General features: G+C 40.9%; 1 protein-coding gene across 1 annotated transcript in view; it reads right to left on the bottom strand.

Moving 5' to 3' along the window:
• Window positions 1-17162, bottom strand: part of CDH20 (cadherin 20) — a 51593-nt gene that overhangs the window by 17751 nt on the left and 16680 nt on the right. Inside the window, exons 5-6 of the mRNA XM_061130726.1 lie at window positions 16569-16756; window positions 6045-6298 (exon numbers count right to left, since the gene is read on the bottom strand). Of these exons, the coding sequence (XP_060986709.1) occupies window positions 6045-6298; window positions 16569-16756 (442 nt within the window). The remainder of the gene's footprint in view (window positions 1-6044; window positions 6299-16568; window positions 16757-17162) is intronic.

Here is a 17162-nt window from a genome sequence, read left to right as displayed (position 1 = left end):
AGCACCTTCTTTACCACTGAGACACCAGGGAAGCCCGAGGAAAGAGTGCTCAGGTCATGTTTTGCTGCTGTTTATATCCTTTGAGTCCTTACTCACCTTGACGCGGGATAAGAGCGGTAACTCCTGTTGAATCTGAGTTGGATACCTGGCCCTTTGTGTTTGACCTGAGTTGTCTTACCTGGCCCCCATCTTAAGGGGGTCACTAGGTGTGGAGGGAAGCTTAGGAATCTGTGTGTTTAAAAGCCGCCTAAGGGATTTTGATGTGTAGCCATGATTGAGAACCATTCTTGAGAATCTTATGTTGTCCTTGGTAATGGGCAGTAGTTATGATTGCTGCCATCTGCCGAATACCAGGCATTTTATAGCTTCTTTTTAAATTCTGCAGCATCTCTAAGATATATAGCTAATGATTTTCAGGTAATAGTAAGATCTGAAATGTACATGATTATGTATAAAGTATTATATATATTACAGATTGTAAATTATATATAAACACTGGAGAAGGGAACGGCAACCCACTCCAATATTCTTGCTTGGAAAATCCATGGACAGAGGAGCTTGGTGGGCTGTAGTCCACGGGGCCACAGAGAGTCGGACACGGCTGAGCGACTAACACTACACAACGCACATATACATGTGTAAGCTATTGTAATATACTGGGTTCAAAATTCCATTTAAAGTTGCCAGCGGGTACAGACGAACCTCTACAAAACAGAGGTAGAGTCACAAATGGAGAAAACAAACAGTGGTTACCAAGGGGGAAGGTGAGGAGGGATGAGTTGGGAGCCCGAGATTGACGTGCACACCGCTGCATATAAAATAGGTAACTAATAGAACCTGTGTGTAGCACAGGGCGCTCTGCTCAGTATTCTGCAGTGCCCCATATGAGAAGAGAGTCTAAGAGAGTGGATCTGTGTATAACTGATTCAGTTTGCTGTATCGCAGAAAGTAATACAACATTGTAGGTCAATGTATAACCCAATAAAAATTAATTTAAAAAAAGTTGCCAGCGGAATTCCCTGGCAGTCCAGTGGTTAAGGACTGTAGGCTCTCTCACTCCTGAGGGCCTGAGTTCAATCACAAGCCAAGTGGCACAGCCCCCCAAAGAAGTTGCCAGCAATTGGAGTCTATATCTTAAAGTTGTTGAAACTGGGAAATACTGCCCTTTTGATGGCAGTAAGCAATTTCTTTAGTCTAATGCATTGTTTTTCAAACTGAAATCACTATGGTGGGTTATGACTACTGTAGAAAGGAAATGGATATAGGTATGCCAGACTTATTTACAGTAAGGGTAAATATTGATGGTAAAATGTTTGTTTCAGTATATAGAGATATATACATATAGTTTATACCTGTATATATGGGGCTTCCTAGGTGGCACTCACGGTAATGAATCTGCCACTGCAGGAGATGTAAGAGACAGGAGTCAATCCCTGGGTGGGGAAGATCCCCTGGAGGCCCACTCCAGTGTTCTTGCCTGGAGAATCCCATGGACAGAGGAGCCTGGCAGGTTAGAGTGCATGGGGTTGCAAAGAGCTGGACATGACCGAAGTGACTTAGCATGCACGTACCTGTATATATATTATTTGGTAAAGTATTTTGTTTCAAGTATGCATTTTTTTCCTGTTGAGATTCAGGATTACTGTTCAGAGAACTGGGAATTAAAAGGTAAGGTGATCACTAAAGGCTGGAGAAGTTGGAATCATTTCAGTTGAAACCCTCCAAGTGTTGGGAAATTTAAATATGTAATGCTTTTGCTTCTGACCCTGTTACTATAGCCTGGCCCTGCTCTAAACATCTTACATATATTGTCTCATGTAATCACAAAAACCTTGTGAGGTAGGTATTGTTATTATCCCCGTTTTACAAGTGAGAAGCCGAAGCATGAAAAGGTTAAGACGTTTGTCCAAGGTTGCACAGCTGAGAATCAAACCTAGGCGTATGAAATGTGTGGGATGACTTAAGGAAACAAAGCCTTCTCTCTTTTTGAAGATAGATGGGGCCATGATGACCAGCAATTGACTATTTAATAAAGAATATTAACATGCCTAGCAAGTTCATTTAAAATTAATTGGAGCATTTTTTCTTTTGGGTGTTATTAGTGATTTGAAGTCTCCTGGCTCTTTGAAGATTTGAATTTATCTTAGAAAAAAAGCACCGGTTGGCTCCTGACAGTCTTTTCCTCCAGCTCCCCCAACACGAGAAGAGCCAGCCGTTCACCCACAGAGCCGGAGCCCTGCTGGCCGCTCGCTCAGCGGCCGGCGGACCACCGGGGGGGGGGAGGCAGCCTGTGAGGAAGCCGCTGTCCGCACGCACACCCGCGGGGCCGCCGCGAGGGCCACAGACGGCAGGGGACGCGGGGTGATGGAACAGCCGACGGACAGGACACCTGGCCACCTGCCGACGCTGCGGAGACGCGGCGGGCCGCCCCAGAGCGCCGCCCTCGGCAGGCCGGCGGGTGTCCTCTCGGTTCCGAGCGGGGCCTGCACTGAGGCACTGATAGCGTTCATCACTCAGAGTGGGACACTGGGCCGATTTTCAGGAGCCAGGAGGACAAATTTAAAGGTGAAGATACAGATGGAAAATGAGGAAATTGGGAGACGCTGGTGAATTATGTGGGTGGCTTTTCTTTCTCTAACTAGAATACTCTCAGCTGCTGTGGGCCGAACAGGCGTGACATATCCACACACGACTGCCCTCAGCGAACAATGCTGGTGTTCACTGAGCTCCCTGCTTGTTCACTTGGATGAGGACATTCTCTGAATTTAGGAGTGATTTGAAAGCAGAGTTTCATGGACAGGATCCCAAAATCCACACACACACTCCGGGAAAGCACAGAGGGGCCGGCTGTTTGCATACCAGCAGAAGCCTGTTTCAATTGCTGAATGGTTCCTGCTTGCTAGAAATTCCTCAAGCATTTATTAAAAATTTAGGTCATCCAGACATCGTATTTTTCATGTATATATAACTAAATCTGGAGACTTGGTTTTGGGCTTTACTAGTACTTGATAACCAGCTTATATGCCTCAACACACCATAAAGTTTCTAGAAATGAGATTATAAATGTCTTGATGTTATATGTATGCCTATGGCTGATTAATGTTGAAGTTTGGCAGAAACCAGCAAAATTCCGCAAAGCAGTTATCCTTCAATTAAAAATAAAAAAAAGTCCTGATAATCTTTTTAAAAAGTTCAATGACCTCTTATCCATAGCATTTTTAAACTAGGTGATGTGTTAATTTTTGGCGATTTAATATGTATTATATTTTTAGGAATATGAACCTCATTTATTGGTAGTTAAAATATAGAAGATAAATTTAATAGCCAAGCAGCATATAACACATTCAAAGTATTTTAAAAGAAATAACTTTTATAGGAAAAAAGGAGAAAATGAGCAATTTGAGGAAAGATAACATAGGAAAGTAATTTCCAGATGGGTTTATTAAGTGATAGAGATCTGACTTCTAGGTGCCTTCTCTCTTGAGAATCCAGGATCCCCAGTGTTCTGGTTGGGCCCAGGGACCATACTTCGTTCTTGTGGGACAGTACAGAGCCAGAGACTCTTATCTGGCTGTGTGAATTCTGATCCTTCTTTCCAACCAAAATGCAGAGAGACCATTATCTCCAGTTCTGATAAGTGGGATTCTATTTCACCTCTGTCCTCCGGATGTTAGTCTTTAGCAGACCTGTGGCAGTTGCCTTGTTCCTGCCAGTCTCTCTCTCAAGGCCTAAAGTCAGGACTTCTTGGCTATCCAGTCTTAAGACTCCCACACAGGAGGAACAGGTTTGATCCCTGGTCGGGGGAGCTAAGACTCCCGCAGGCCACATGGTGTAGCCAAAAAGAATAAAGACCTAGAGTCTTGCCCTAGAATAAGCCCCATGGTCCCTGCTCCAGGCCTCCTGCCTGTTCACTCTTAGATTTCTCCTGACCAGGATCTATTGGACTAGACAGGCGCCCCACTATACATTATTCTGATGCCAGCTGTCCTGCCTTGCTGGCCAACTGATGGTTTTCAACAGCTTATCACCTGAAGCAGCAGTTTCTGTTAGCCAGACAGGTTTCCTCATGCTGTGTACCTCCTTCTGCTCCATGCCTGCCGTGGGTCTAGGCCTGCTGGTATTTCTCTTTGCTTCCTAGATATGTGTTGAGATAATGACCTTAGTCCTGGATATGCATGTTCATGCTAGGTGTGTGTGTGTGGGTGTGTGTGAATTTCCTTAGTTCCTGACTGCTTTCTGTCTCTTGCTTGTCACTTAGTAGAGTGACTCTTTGACAAAACCAAATTTCCAGTGCCTACAACTCAGGAGTCTATAGCGTCAGAATCTAGAAAAAAGATGTGGAATTATCCACTGAATATTCTCATTGACTTTTAGAAACAGGATTTGAGTTTTTCAAACTGTTCTTGTTTTATTTCAAGTATTTTCCCTCCATAAAGTTTTATTCTCTGAAGTTTTCCCCACAGTTCTCCAATATGAGTAGATCAATCAGAAGATACACATGTATTCTTGGCTTTCGACATAAATGTAATTGTATTATAAATATAAATTTATAATAGAATTGTTTTCATTTATGATGTTTTTTGGGGGACAATACAATTTAACTTCTTCCCATCTTATAAGCTTAAAAAGCTTAAGGTTGAACTATCACTTCTATAAAATTGTCATAACTTATAAAGATTTGTTGCCTACTAAAAATCAAGTATCAGAATTGAAACAAGATTATTTTAGCGATTTTAATGCCTGAAAATGTAAAACGTTTGCTACTTGGTTAGAGGAAGCAGATTTCCCCCACTAAGGTTAATCTCATGAGAGAATCATTTTTATTAAATGGCAGAAGTACATTTTCCTTCAAAATGGCACCTGGTGAGGGAAATAAGCAGCTGACAGAAAAGGCCTCTGACAAATTGAGGTGTGTTTAAACTGTGCGCTCTGTGCTAACGCCCGAGATCCATTTGTGTGGCTTTCGACAATTAACGTGACAGATGGCCTCAAACAGCCTGGGAACCCTGATCTTTTGTGTCAAGCTTCAGAGGCTTGGCAGTTGCTCTGGAAGGTTGAAGTGTCAACCTGTTCACCAGCTGTTTGCTCTTTGGTTCCAGGGTCGATAGGAAGTGGCCGTGGCTATAAGAGGAGCTCTTTGCCTGCTCTTGAAGGGGAAGCATCTAGGTTGGAATCTTGATGTTCAAAACATACTTTGGAGAGGCTGATTTGTGGATTTGCAATAGAAAGTCAGTCTACATGTCATCAAAGCTGTTGACAACCGTGGGAGTTTTCTATGTCTGTTCTTTCTATAATATATGGAAATATGTGTTTGTATGTATTATTTTTTCCATTTTTAAAGTAAAAATGTCAAAGGTTCACAAAAATTAAGAGTGTATAATAATCACTGTTATATTCACCACTAAGATTCAACAATTTTTAATGCTTTGATATCTATGTGTCTATTTGACAACATCTGGGGTCTTTTTTGGGGGCTTCCCTGATGGCTTAGTGGGTAAAGAATCCACTTGCAGTGCAGGAGACAAAGGAGATGTAGGTTTGATCCCTAAGTTGGGAAGATCCCCTGGAGCCTAAGGGAATGGCAATCCACTCCAGTATTCTTGCCTGGAGAATCCCATGGACAGGGGAGCCTGCTGGGCTACAGTCTGTGGGGTGTGCAAAGAGTCAGACTTTATAGATTGTTACAACTCAGGGAATGCTATGGTTTTTTTTAGCAGGTAGAGGCCAGAGATGCTGCTAAACATTGTAAAATGTATATAATACCCCCCTCAACAAAAAATTATCTACCCCTAAATATCATAAGGCCACGACTGAGCACTGAGGGGTGTGTGTATGTGTGTTGCTGAATCAGTTGACTGGGAGTTGTAGTCATAATGACACTTCACTTCTAAATAATATGAAAAGTCCATGTCATTTAAGAAAAAAAAAAAAAATTTAAAGAAAGAGTCTCCAGAGATGGAATAAGCAAAAAGAAAAAGTGCTAGAAAATTAGAATCAAGGGCAGATTCTCAGAAATAAGGCAAAGGTGAAATGTGTGGAAAAACCTGATTGAGTTGTTGGTCACATCTGGGTCCTTGGCAGAAACGATCTGTATGGTTGTCCCAATCGCCACATCTTCAGGTACCTCCACAAAATAAAAGCCAGGGTCAAACACAGGGGGCTCATCCACGTCTTCCACACTGATGTGCACCGTGGTTGTGTCTTGAAATGGGCCCAGGTTCAGAAACCGCATCTCGAGGTGAGGGTTGGCTCCCTCCACTTTTAAGGTATAGCTTTTCTTTCTCTCAAAACTCAGGGGCTGAAAAGTAAGGACAGGAAGACTGCTTAGTTAGGAGCATATATGTCAAGGTTCTAAAGGATGGATGATACTGATAGCTGGCGGTAGCTTCCCAAATGCATTAAAACGGTGGAAAAGAGACAAGAGGAAAAATAAGCAGAAATTTTCCTTTTGTTCCATGGTTCTTGCAGTTTCAACAATTTGGGTCAAGAAAGTAAAGGGGATGGTAGATGCTTTAGAGATAGTAAAGCAAGCCAGCCTGCTGATGAAGAAAGCCACTGCACCCTGGGCAAGGTTGACTTTGACCTGTCTACTCTGTAATCTGCACGGTCATCGTGAGAAAGACTTGTTCATTTGAAAAGGTGTCATGATAATTAAGAGCGAGTTTGAGTTCTTTTTTAGTATATCCAAGCAACTGAGGTCTAAGCTTCTCTGTTTTCTCCCTTAAAAAATATTCTTAAGGACAGAGGCAATAGTGATCTTTTCTAAGAAACTATCAATAAACACCTCATGAAGGTTCTTAGTGCATTGTGTCAGATCAATATTTGTGTGTTTAGTTTATCATAGACAATCTCTTTTAAAAACCTGATCCAGTGCCTCATTTTATAGTTAAAGAAACATTCTCAGAGAGCTAGAAGACTGGCTGAAGCTGATGTGGTTGTCCGTGTCAGGGTGGAAATGCTGCTAAGGGCTTTTAGATTCCTCATTCAGGGCTCATCCACAAAAGTTTAACTTTGTCTAATAAAATCCCATGTCATGACATATAGCTTTTTTGGTGTTTCCTTTTTTGGATCTTTCTCTCTACCTTCAGAATATTTTATGTCAAAATAAATACAGCACTTCAAGGCAGAAAGTAGACTTGAATGCTATCTCTTTAAGAATAATCCATTTATGTTTTTTTTTTTTAAACTGACAAAAATGTATAAAAGTTTTAAGCAACACCTCAAAATATTATTAATAATTTTAAGAATCAGGGAAATTCAATTCTATACAATAATTGCAGAGGATAGGAAAGCAGTTCCTAAAGCTGAAAAGTCACATGTCAGCTTATGTGGTGACTTTGCCATTTTTTTCCCATAAAATATGCTGCATGTCAGCACATTTCATGTTAGAGGCAAATGTCTATTTAAGCAACTAGTTTGCTTTTGAGAAACAAACAGCAGGAGGAATTGCTTTAACTAAATTTATTATTTTCAAATTCTAACAAAAAGATTTTTGTTTATTTTGTTGCTGTTGTTGATTTATCACTGTTCTGTATTTACTTAGCACCATAGGTTGTACTCTTTGTTTCTTAGAGTCCACCGTTTCCGTCTGAACCAAGTAGCCATTCCTACCAGCCTCCTTGCCTCCAAAATTCCTAGTCAAAAGACAGGGTTTTCATAAACAGGAAAAGCTGCCACTCAGGTTTCAACAACTCTGGTGGAATAGATTTACCGATTTATTTTATTTATGTTACTCTTTTAAGTCTAAACATCTGTATTTCCTGGTAATTTATTAATACATTGAATTCTTTCAGAATTCTATCCCTATGTAGAAGTAACCCAAAGTGGACACTGATTGTTTATGTTAGGTTTGAGCTAGGCAAAATATGTTGTTTCTGCAATATTAAGTCATTTTTCTAATTTGGCATGAATTTCATAAAAATTAAGATGTAACTTATATACCTTAACATTCAGCTGTTTTAGTGTGAAGTTTTGCGAGTTTTGAGAACTGTACAGTCATGTGCGTGTGTCCCATGGTGACTAAGACACAGAGCAGCCCCGCCAGCCCGTCTCCTCCTGGCCAGTGCTGCGTTGTGGGCAGACCCCACCCTGGCCCCCACGGGTCTGTTTTGTGTCCCCATTACAAGACTGTCACATACATGCAGTCTTTCAGTATGTAGTCTTTTGAGTCTGGTTTCTTTCACTTGGCTTATGCATTTGAGATTCATCCATGTCTTTGTGAACGTGGAGTTTTGTCCCTTTTATTGCCAAGTAGTATTCCATTATATGCGTTTCCCAGATGGTGCTAGCGGTAAAGAACCCACCTACTAATGTAGGAGACATAAGAGACCTGGGTTTGACCCCTGGGTTGGGAAGATCCATTACATGGATGTACTGCGGCTTATCCACCCTCCAGTGGAGGATGTTGTTCCCAATTTCTGACAGCTATGAATGAAGCCACTACGAACATTTGTAGACAGGTTTTTGTGGAAGCATAGGTTTTCATTTCACTTGGGTAAATACCTTGGAGTGGGATTGCAGGAGTACATGGTAAGTATATTTCTAACTTTATAAGAAACTTCCAAACCAATTTTCACAGTGGCTGTACCATTTTGCATTCCCACCAGGAATGTATGAGAGTTCTCGTTGCCCCACATCCTTGTTGTCACTTGGTTTTGTCAGTTTTTTGATGTTAGCATCCTAGTGGATGTGAAACGGTATCATGGTGGTTTCAATTTGCATTTCCCTAATGCCAAGTGATGTTGAGCATCTTTATATCTTCTTGAAGAGTTCTTTATGTATTTTATGTTATAGTCCTTTATCAGACAGGGATTTGCAAATATTTTTTTCTCAATCTGTGATTTGTTTTTTCACTCTTTTATCAGTGATGAGAAGAAACTCTTAATTTTGTAAAGTCTCATGTATCACTTTTTATTTTGTAGATTGGGGTTTTGGTGTCATATCTAAGAAATCACCTAACCAGGGTCACAAGGTTTTCTCCTATATTTTCTTCTAGAAATTTTATAGTTTAGTTTTTTATATTTAGGTAGATCATCTAAATTTCTTTTTATAGGTATGAATCAAGGTTCTCTTTTTATTTTTTTCAGATACAGACATCCAATTTTTCTAGTACTGTCTGTTGAAAGACTACAGTGAGTTTTTAATTATTTTTACAGTTTCTTTTTAAATAACTTACTTGAAGTGAAGTGAAGTGAAAGTTGCTCAGTCCTGTGCAGCTCTTTGTGACCCCATGGACTATACAGTCCGTGGAATTCTCCAGGCCAGAATACTGGGGTGGGTAGCTTTTCCCTTCTCCAGGGGATCTTCCCAACCCAGGGATTGAACCCAGGTCTCCCTCATTGCAGGCAGATTCTTTACCAGCTGAGCCACAAGGGAAGCCCAAATAAGTTACTTAGTCATTTTTATATTATTTAATATTACTGTATCCCTTAAGTAATTTTATTGCTTAAGATTTAAAGAAAGCATTGCCTTAATACCTTAAAGTTTAAATTGCCAATAATTGATACATGAGTTTGACATTTCTCTCTTGAAAAGTTTTTGTACTTGTTTTTAAATATTTAAGTAGTAAATTGAAGAGTAGAAATGTCTGAGACCTCTAGTTAAATTCAGGAAATTTCCTAGAGTCGGAGCACATAAAAATGAAGTCATTGTACCCTTGAAAACTGAGTAATGAAAATTATGTCAGAAAACAGTAATGTAGTTCCCCTAAGCAGAATTAATCATTGCCTCTTCTTCTCCCACAATACTTTGTCTTACTTCCATTATGGTTCTTCTTAGTTTGGATTATAAATATTTCTTTCTGTGTTAGTTGCCTTCATGATATTAAAGGGCAAAGACAATGATATAGTCAGATTTTTATTCCCCAGGGCCTTGGGAGGGCCTGAAACGCCAAAATGCTGTTACCTTGTGTAGTACAAAAGTTTGTGAATGTATTTACGTGTACTAGTTGAGTGGCGATATATACAGATGTTTTATTGCTATATTTTAGTGATTGAACGATATAAATTTTTTCATATTTTGACATTCTGGATATAGAGTTGCTTCTGCAATTGATGGCACCCTGTAACTTCTGTAGGAGGCAGGATGTAGTTGTCAGCGTCTGCGGTGGCTAAACCTGGTCAAAGTCATCATTGCTATACTTCATTTGAGTTCTGCATGTGTTGGTAATACATGTGTTGAATTTTGCTGCCTTCTAAAATATTTTAAAAAAGATTGTATTATGATTCAACATTGAAACAAAAGTTGTTGTGTAGGCAAAATGACATGGAAGCAACAGCAGGGAATAAATCTGATGTTAGTGAAGCAAATATGCCTGTATTTGCAAGAGCTTTCCCGGTGACTACAAATCGAGGAATAAGAAAGCGTTGCGCCATTAAAATTAGCAGAGTTTTTATTTTTTTTCTTTTTGAAGTGATATCTAAAACAATGATGAGAATTCATGGCACCTTAGATTTGATAAAATACAAAAGTTTTCAGAGGGGAGTGGACTGGAAACAGTTGTTTATTGAATGCTGGAAGGTGGAGGACACACTGAAGCCATAAGACCATGCTCATACATAGAATAAAGAATATTCTGAAAATTACATATCTCAAGTTATCTTTGAAGCATTTAAATTAAGAGACTGAAAATCAATTGACTGATTAGTTGAACGCCCAAAAGCCCCAAGGTACTGAGTAGTAATCAGTGTGGCTTTATGAAGATCCGATTCTGTAAATTCAACTTAATTTCTCTTTTTGAAAAAGTATGTGCTATTTTAGACAAATAATAGGCCTGAGAGAAATAAATAAAAAACGGAACTTTTGTTTCAATTTCACATGGCATTATTAATGATAAAGTAGGAAAATGGGTGTGGACTGAGCATCTGAGTGACTATTGTTCCAAAAGTATAGATTGATTAGTCAATAGCCTCTAAAGTATTTATTATATTTGACTTATCCATCTACTCAACTTATTGACCTCTTTCCTAATTCAATTTTCTGACACCTCATAAGTTCAGAAGAGAAATCCAAGTGACCTTGGCAAAACTGATAAATATTTTGGTTAAACATAGATATAGTTTTAGCAATGACAATGAAAGACAGTATTCTGTCTTATGAGATTTAATCTTGTCTCTAGGTAAGGGAGCTGGAGAAGTGACATTTTGAGATTCCTTCTAGATAGAGCCATACCACTGTGACCAACCTTGTTTTATACAAAATTGTAATAGTTAATATTTTTTAAACTAATGGCTTACAGTAAGGTCTAAGATATATTCTAATAATTTGATATACATTAATTTGCTCTTATTAAGGGGGCTTCCCAGGTGGCTCTGCTGTAATGCAGAAGATGGTGAAGAATGTGCCCGCAGTGCGGGAGCCGGGGCTTCTATCCACGGGTCAGGAAGATCCCCTGGAGCAGGAAGTGGCAACACACTCCAGTATTCCTGCCTGGGAAATCCATGGACAGAGGAACCTGGTGGGCCACAGTCCGTGGGATCACAAAGAGTTGACTTAAATATTATTTTAAGATATAAAATTTAAAATATACTGAAACCTCAAAGGTTCTGTTTTTGATTGCTTAATTTTTTAAAGATAATTTTTGCTTTAGACAATAATTATCCAAAACTCTGAACTTTTACCTTGTTGATAGTTATCAGTCATGGTAAGCAATATATTATTAATTTATAACTTGAGGCATGCCACATAGGGGGAACCAGAGATCATATTGCCAACACCCACTGGATCATTGGAAAAGCGAGAGAATTCCAGAAAAACATCTACTTCTGCTTTATTGATTACACCAAAGCCTTTGACTGTGTAGATCACAACAAACTCTGTAAAATTCTTCAAGAGATGGGAATACCAGACCATTTGACCTGCCTCCTGAGAAATCTGTATGCAGGTCAAGAAGTAACAGTTAGAACTGAAGACTGGAACAAAAGACTGGTTCCAAATTGGGAAAGAAGTACGTCAAGGCTGTATATTGTCACCCTGTTATTTAACTTATATGCAGAGTACATCATGCGAAACGCTGGGCTGGATGAAGCACAAGCTGGAATCAAGATTGCCAGAAGTATCAATAACCTCAGATATGGAGATGACACCACCCTTATGGCAGAAAGCAAAGAAGAACTAAAGAGCCTCTTGATGAAAGTGAAAGAGGAGAGTGAAAAAGCTGGCTTAAAACTCAGCATTCAAAAACTAAGATCATGGCATCCAGTCCCATAACTTCATGGCAAATAGATGGGGAAACAATGGAAACAGTGAGACACTTTATTTTTTTGGGCTCCAAAATCACTGCAGTCAGATGGTGACTGCAGCCATGAAATTAGACACTTGTTCCTTGGAAGAAAAGCTATGACAAGCCTAGACAGCATATTAAAAAGCAGAGACATTACGTTGCCAACAATGGTCTGTCTAGTCAAATCTATGGTTTTTCCAAAAATCGTATATGGATGTGAAGTTGGACCATAAAGAAAGCTGAGCGCCAAAGAATTGATGCTTTTGAACTGTGGTGTTGGAGAAGACTCTTGAGAGTCCCTCGGACTGCAAGGAGATCCAGCCAGTCCATCCTAAAGGAGATCAGTCCTGGGTGTTCATTGGAAGGACTGATGCTGAAGCTGAAGCTCCAACACTTTGGCCACCTGATGCGAAGAACTGACTCATTTGAAAAGACCCTGATGCTGGGAAAGATTGAGGGCAGGAGGAGAAGGGGACAACAGAGGATGAGATGGTTGGATGGCATCACTGACTCAATGGACATGAGTTTGAGCAAGCTCCAGGAGACGGTAAAGGACAGGGAGGTCTGGCGTGCTGCAGTCCATGGGGTCGCAAAGAGCCAGACACGCCTGAGCAACTGAACTGACTGACATAATAGGGGAGCGTTCTTAATCTTATATGATGACTTTGTATTATTATTTCTAATGACCTTTTATAATTTTTTTATTAATCCTCAAAGAATATGAATAAAATAAACTGCAATATTTAAATTACATCCAAATTTATATGATGATACCAAAATTAATGTCAGCATTTTGCACAGTTTTGAGGTCATTGTGTGCCCGTTACAAAGATTTCTGGTTGGAGGAATGCTGGATGTATCTGTTCTTTTGCTGTACTTGATTGCGCTTTCAGTAAATACAGGACAAACATGTGAACTCTTCCCTTCTTTCCTTCTAAAACAGCGTTAACTCAGCTCTATGGAACAGTATAGAATAAGGTTATTATTAAATACATTAATTCATGCCACAGCCTGTTATGACTTCATTGGTTTTGTCAGGGTCATCAATGGTCTCCAGGTTCCTAAAGTCTGTGACTGATTTTCAGTGTTCTTCTGTGTCCTTTAGCAGCCTCTATCACAGGCAGTCACTGTTCTCCTGGAAAGTGTCTCCCTGCCGCCCAGGACAGCACAGTCTCCTGATCTCCCTCTGCTTGCCCGGTCTCTCCGCCTCAGCCTCCTTGCTTGTCTTTGCGCTCCCTGACCTCACCAAGGGGCGCCACAGGGCTTACTTCACTGCTGTCTTCTCTAGAGACGCTCAACCCCTTGGCATATTATTATTTTTTTACTTGCTTTAAGTACCATTTATGACTCTTAATATTTCTCACTCAGAACTCTTCTCCAAATTCCAGACTCCTATAACAAACAGCGACTGTATATCTCCACTTAGGTGTCTAATGGACATTGCAAATGCAACATGCCCAGCACTGAATCCCAGTATTTCCCCATCTCACTTAGTGCCAGCTCTATTCTTTTTGTTGCTCAACTGACTCCTCTTTTTCTTCCTAACAGATTGACTGAGGATGTGAAAGAAAACGAGGAGGACTGTTAGTCCTACTTTCAGAATATATTCAGATTCTGACCGCTTCTCACTGCCTCCATTCCCAATACCCTAGACCAAGGCGTCATCCTCTCTTACCTGGATTATCACAATAGCATCCCAGCTGGTGTCCCCATTTCCATTCTTGCCCCCTTATGGTCTTTTCCCAACACAGATTACACAGTAATCATTTCATAGTAGAAGTCCAGTGATGTCACACATCTGTTAAAATCCTTCAGTTCTGCACTTCAGTCAGATAAACACCCAGTGTCCTGCCATCTGCACACACGGCCCTAACACCGTCCGGCCGCCTTGCTCCTTTTCTGGCCGCATCTCCTCCTAGTGTCCCTCTCGGACCTTAGAAAGCACCTTCCGTTCTCGAGACACGCCAGGCAGAGTCCACCTCAGGGTCGTGCTCTGACTGTCTCTTTGTCCGGAACTCTTTACACACCCGTTCCCCTGTGCGCAGGGCTCCCGTGTGTGGTTCTCACTGAGTCATTCACGGGGCTCCTCGGGTTGTGCATCGTCAGTCTGCCCAGCTCCACGCTGTAACTCTGCCTGCTTCTTCTTCTTCTTCTTTTTTAATATATTTAGTCATTTGGCTGCACCTGGTCCTGGTTGTGGCCTACGGGACCTTTGGTTGCAGTATGTGGGATCTAGTTCCCTGACCAGGGATCTCTACATTGGGAACACAGAATCTCAGCCACTGGACAACCAGCGATACCCCGACTCTGCCCACTTTAAATCTTTGCGTAAACGTCACTTCTGTGTGAGGCCAGCCCCAAGCATGAAGTTAAATCTGAAGTCATGCTGGCTCTTCTGATCTCACTCCCTTCTGCACAGAAGTTGCTACTTTCTAATTCACTACCTTATTGACTTACTTTTGATATTTTGATAGTCTTCTTCCCCTTATAGAATGTAAATTTCAAGAAGGCAGAGGCTTTTGGTCATTTTATTTACTTTCTACATTAAATGCAGTGCCTGGCACATAGGTAGGCACTCAACAAATGTTTATTGAAGAAATAATTTAAGATATCTTGAATTTTAAAGTGTATTTGAAATAGAAGAAAAGGAAGATTAAACCAATACTTTTTTGAATTAATTTATCAGATATATTTATTAGGATGTTAAAACTTCAATTTTATTAGGTTCTGTCTTTCAGCTGAGTATATACATATGTGCTTTATGCCACAGAATTGATAGCTTACATTTAGGAAACGTATTAACTTACTATGAAGCAGAGAGTTTCAAGTGGTGACATCCCTCAGCAGCTATGTTTGATAAAGCCTTTCCAAGTCTAATTAGCATCCGTGAGTCTTTAAGTAGCAATTTAAAAATCCCTGCCTGTTATTTATTGATTAATAATGATAGGATAGCTTGCTTTATTGTTATTTATAGTATACTGTGGTAAAAATGAGGTTATTCAAATGCAGATATTGGTTAAGTCATTAATATTATGAGGGAATTAAGCTATGACAGTTTTTTTTTTTTTTTTAAGTGGCTAAGTAGTGAGCTTTTTCATGCTGTTCATGGGGTTCTCAAGGCAGAAATACTGAAGTGGTTTGCCATTCCCTTTTCCAGTGGACCACATTTTGTCTTGGGCTCCAAAATTACTGCAGATGGTGACTGCAGCCATGAAAGATGCTTGCTCCTGGGAAGAAAAGCTATGACCAACCTAGACAGCATATTAAAAAGCAGAGACATTACTTTGCCAACAAAGGTCTGTCTAGTCAAAGCTATGGACCAAAAGAAAGCTGAGCGCTGAAGAATTGATGCTTTTGAACTGTGGTGTTGGAGAATACTTGAGAGTCCCTTGGGCTGCAAGGAGGTCCAACCAGTCCATCTTAAAGGAAATCAGTCCTGAATATTCACTGGAAGGACTGACACTGAAGCTGAAACTCCAATATTTTGGCCATCTGATGAAAAACTGACTCATTTGAAAAGACCCTGATGCTGGGAAAGATTGAGGGCAGGAGGAGAAGGGGATGACAGAGGATGAGATAGGTTGGATGACATCACTGACTCGATGACATGAGTTTGAGTAAACTCCTGGAGTTGATGATGGACAGGGAGGCCTGGCGTGCTGCAGTCCATGGGGTCACAAAGAGCCAGAGACAACTGAGCGACTGAACTGAACTGAAGTAGTGAGCTAGGAGAAGTGACATGTTTATATTTTTATCATGACTTGGTACCCTTCCTGTAAAACGATGACATGGCCAGTGTTTACATGTGAACAAAAGGAGTAAAGGGTTTTCTTTGTTGTTGTTTTGTCTGAGTTTTTGGCCTTGATGTGAGGCACACAGGCTCTTAGGTCCCTGAACAGGGATTGAACCCGCACGCCTTGCCCTGGGGCTTCCTAGGTGGCGCCAGTGCTAAAGAACCCGCCTGCCAATGCAGGAGACACAGGAGATGCGGGTAGATAGATCCCTGAATTGGGACGATCCCCTGGAGAAAGGAAATGGCAACCCGGGCAAGTATTCTTGGCTGGGCTAATCCCATGGACAGAGGAGCCTGGCGGGCTACAGTCCGTGGGGTCGCCAAGAGTTGGACACGACTGAAAAACTAAGCTGGCACACGCCCTTGCCTTGTAAGTTGGAGTCTTAACCGCTGGACTGCCAGGAAAGTCCAAGATGTTTTTTTTTTTCTTAATGATAGGAAAGTGTTTATCAGAGGATTTAAAGCAATACTATTAACAATATAACAGTTCTTACTAATATTTCATACACGCTCAAGGGCTCCCCTGAAATGACTTGGAAGAAGGAGCTCGGTTACCTTCTTCACGGTTATGATGCCCACTTGGAAGTTGGGATCCGTGTTGATGTCGAACGCGTCTGCCCCGTCCCCATCCACGATCGTGTACTTCATCTCCGCGTTGATTCCTTCGTCCAAGTCCTTGGCAAACACCCTCCCCACAGTCGAGCTAACCGGAGCTGATTCCAACACGCTCATCTGGTAGTGTTCTGTGAAGAAGTCAGAACATGCAGTTTTTGTAACCTGTCACTACACAAGAAAACAGCTCCTCTGTATCACATCACATCCGCCACACTGTGCAAAACATCTTTTTCATCATCCAAAGTTAAAACTTGAGTTTTACCAATGAAAAAACTGAGATCCAAAGGACTAAGCAGACGTTACTGGGTCATAGCCTGCATGGATGTCAGATGAGGAGGGGCCAAAATACGTCGATCATAATCCTAGCAGTAGGACAGGACAAAAGCAAAAATACTGCTTACCTCAGCGCATGCACTTCCAGGGTGGTAGGCGGTACCTTGCTCTCCAGTCTTTCAGTCCTTCCTGAAGCACTGGTTCCCCAGTGTTAATGCTGTTGTGGTCACAAAGTGCACGTTTATTCTGTTTGTGTTTCAG

Source organism: Dama dama, chromosome 27 (assembly GCF_033118175.1).
Source record: "Dama dama isolate Ldn47 chromosome 27, ASM3311817v1, whole genome shotgun sequence".
In the NCBI taxonomy this organism is placed as follows: Eukaryota; Metazoa; Chordata; class Mammalia; order Artiodactyla; family Cervidae; genus Dama; species Dama dama.
The sequence above is the reverse complement of the archived record's forward strand: the minus strand, read 5'-3'. Positions and strand labels throughout refer to the sequence as shown.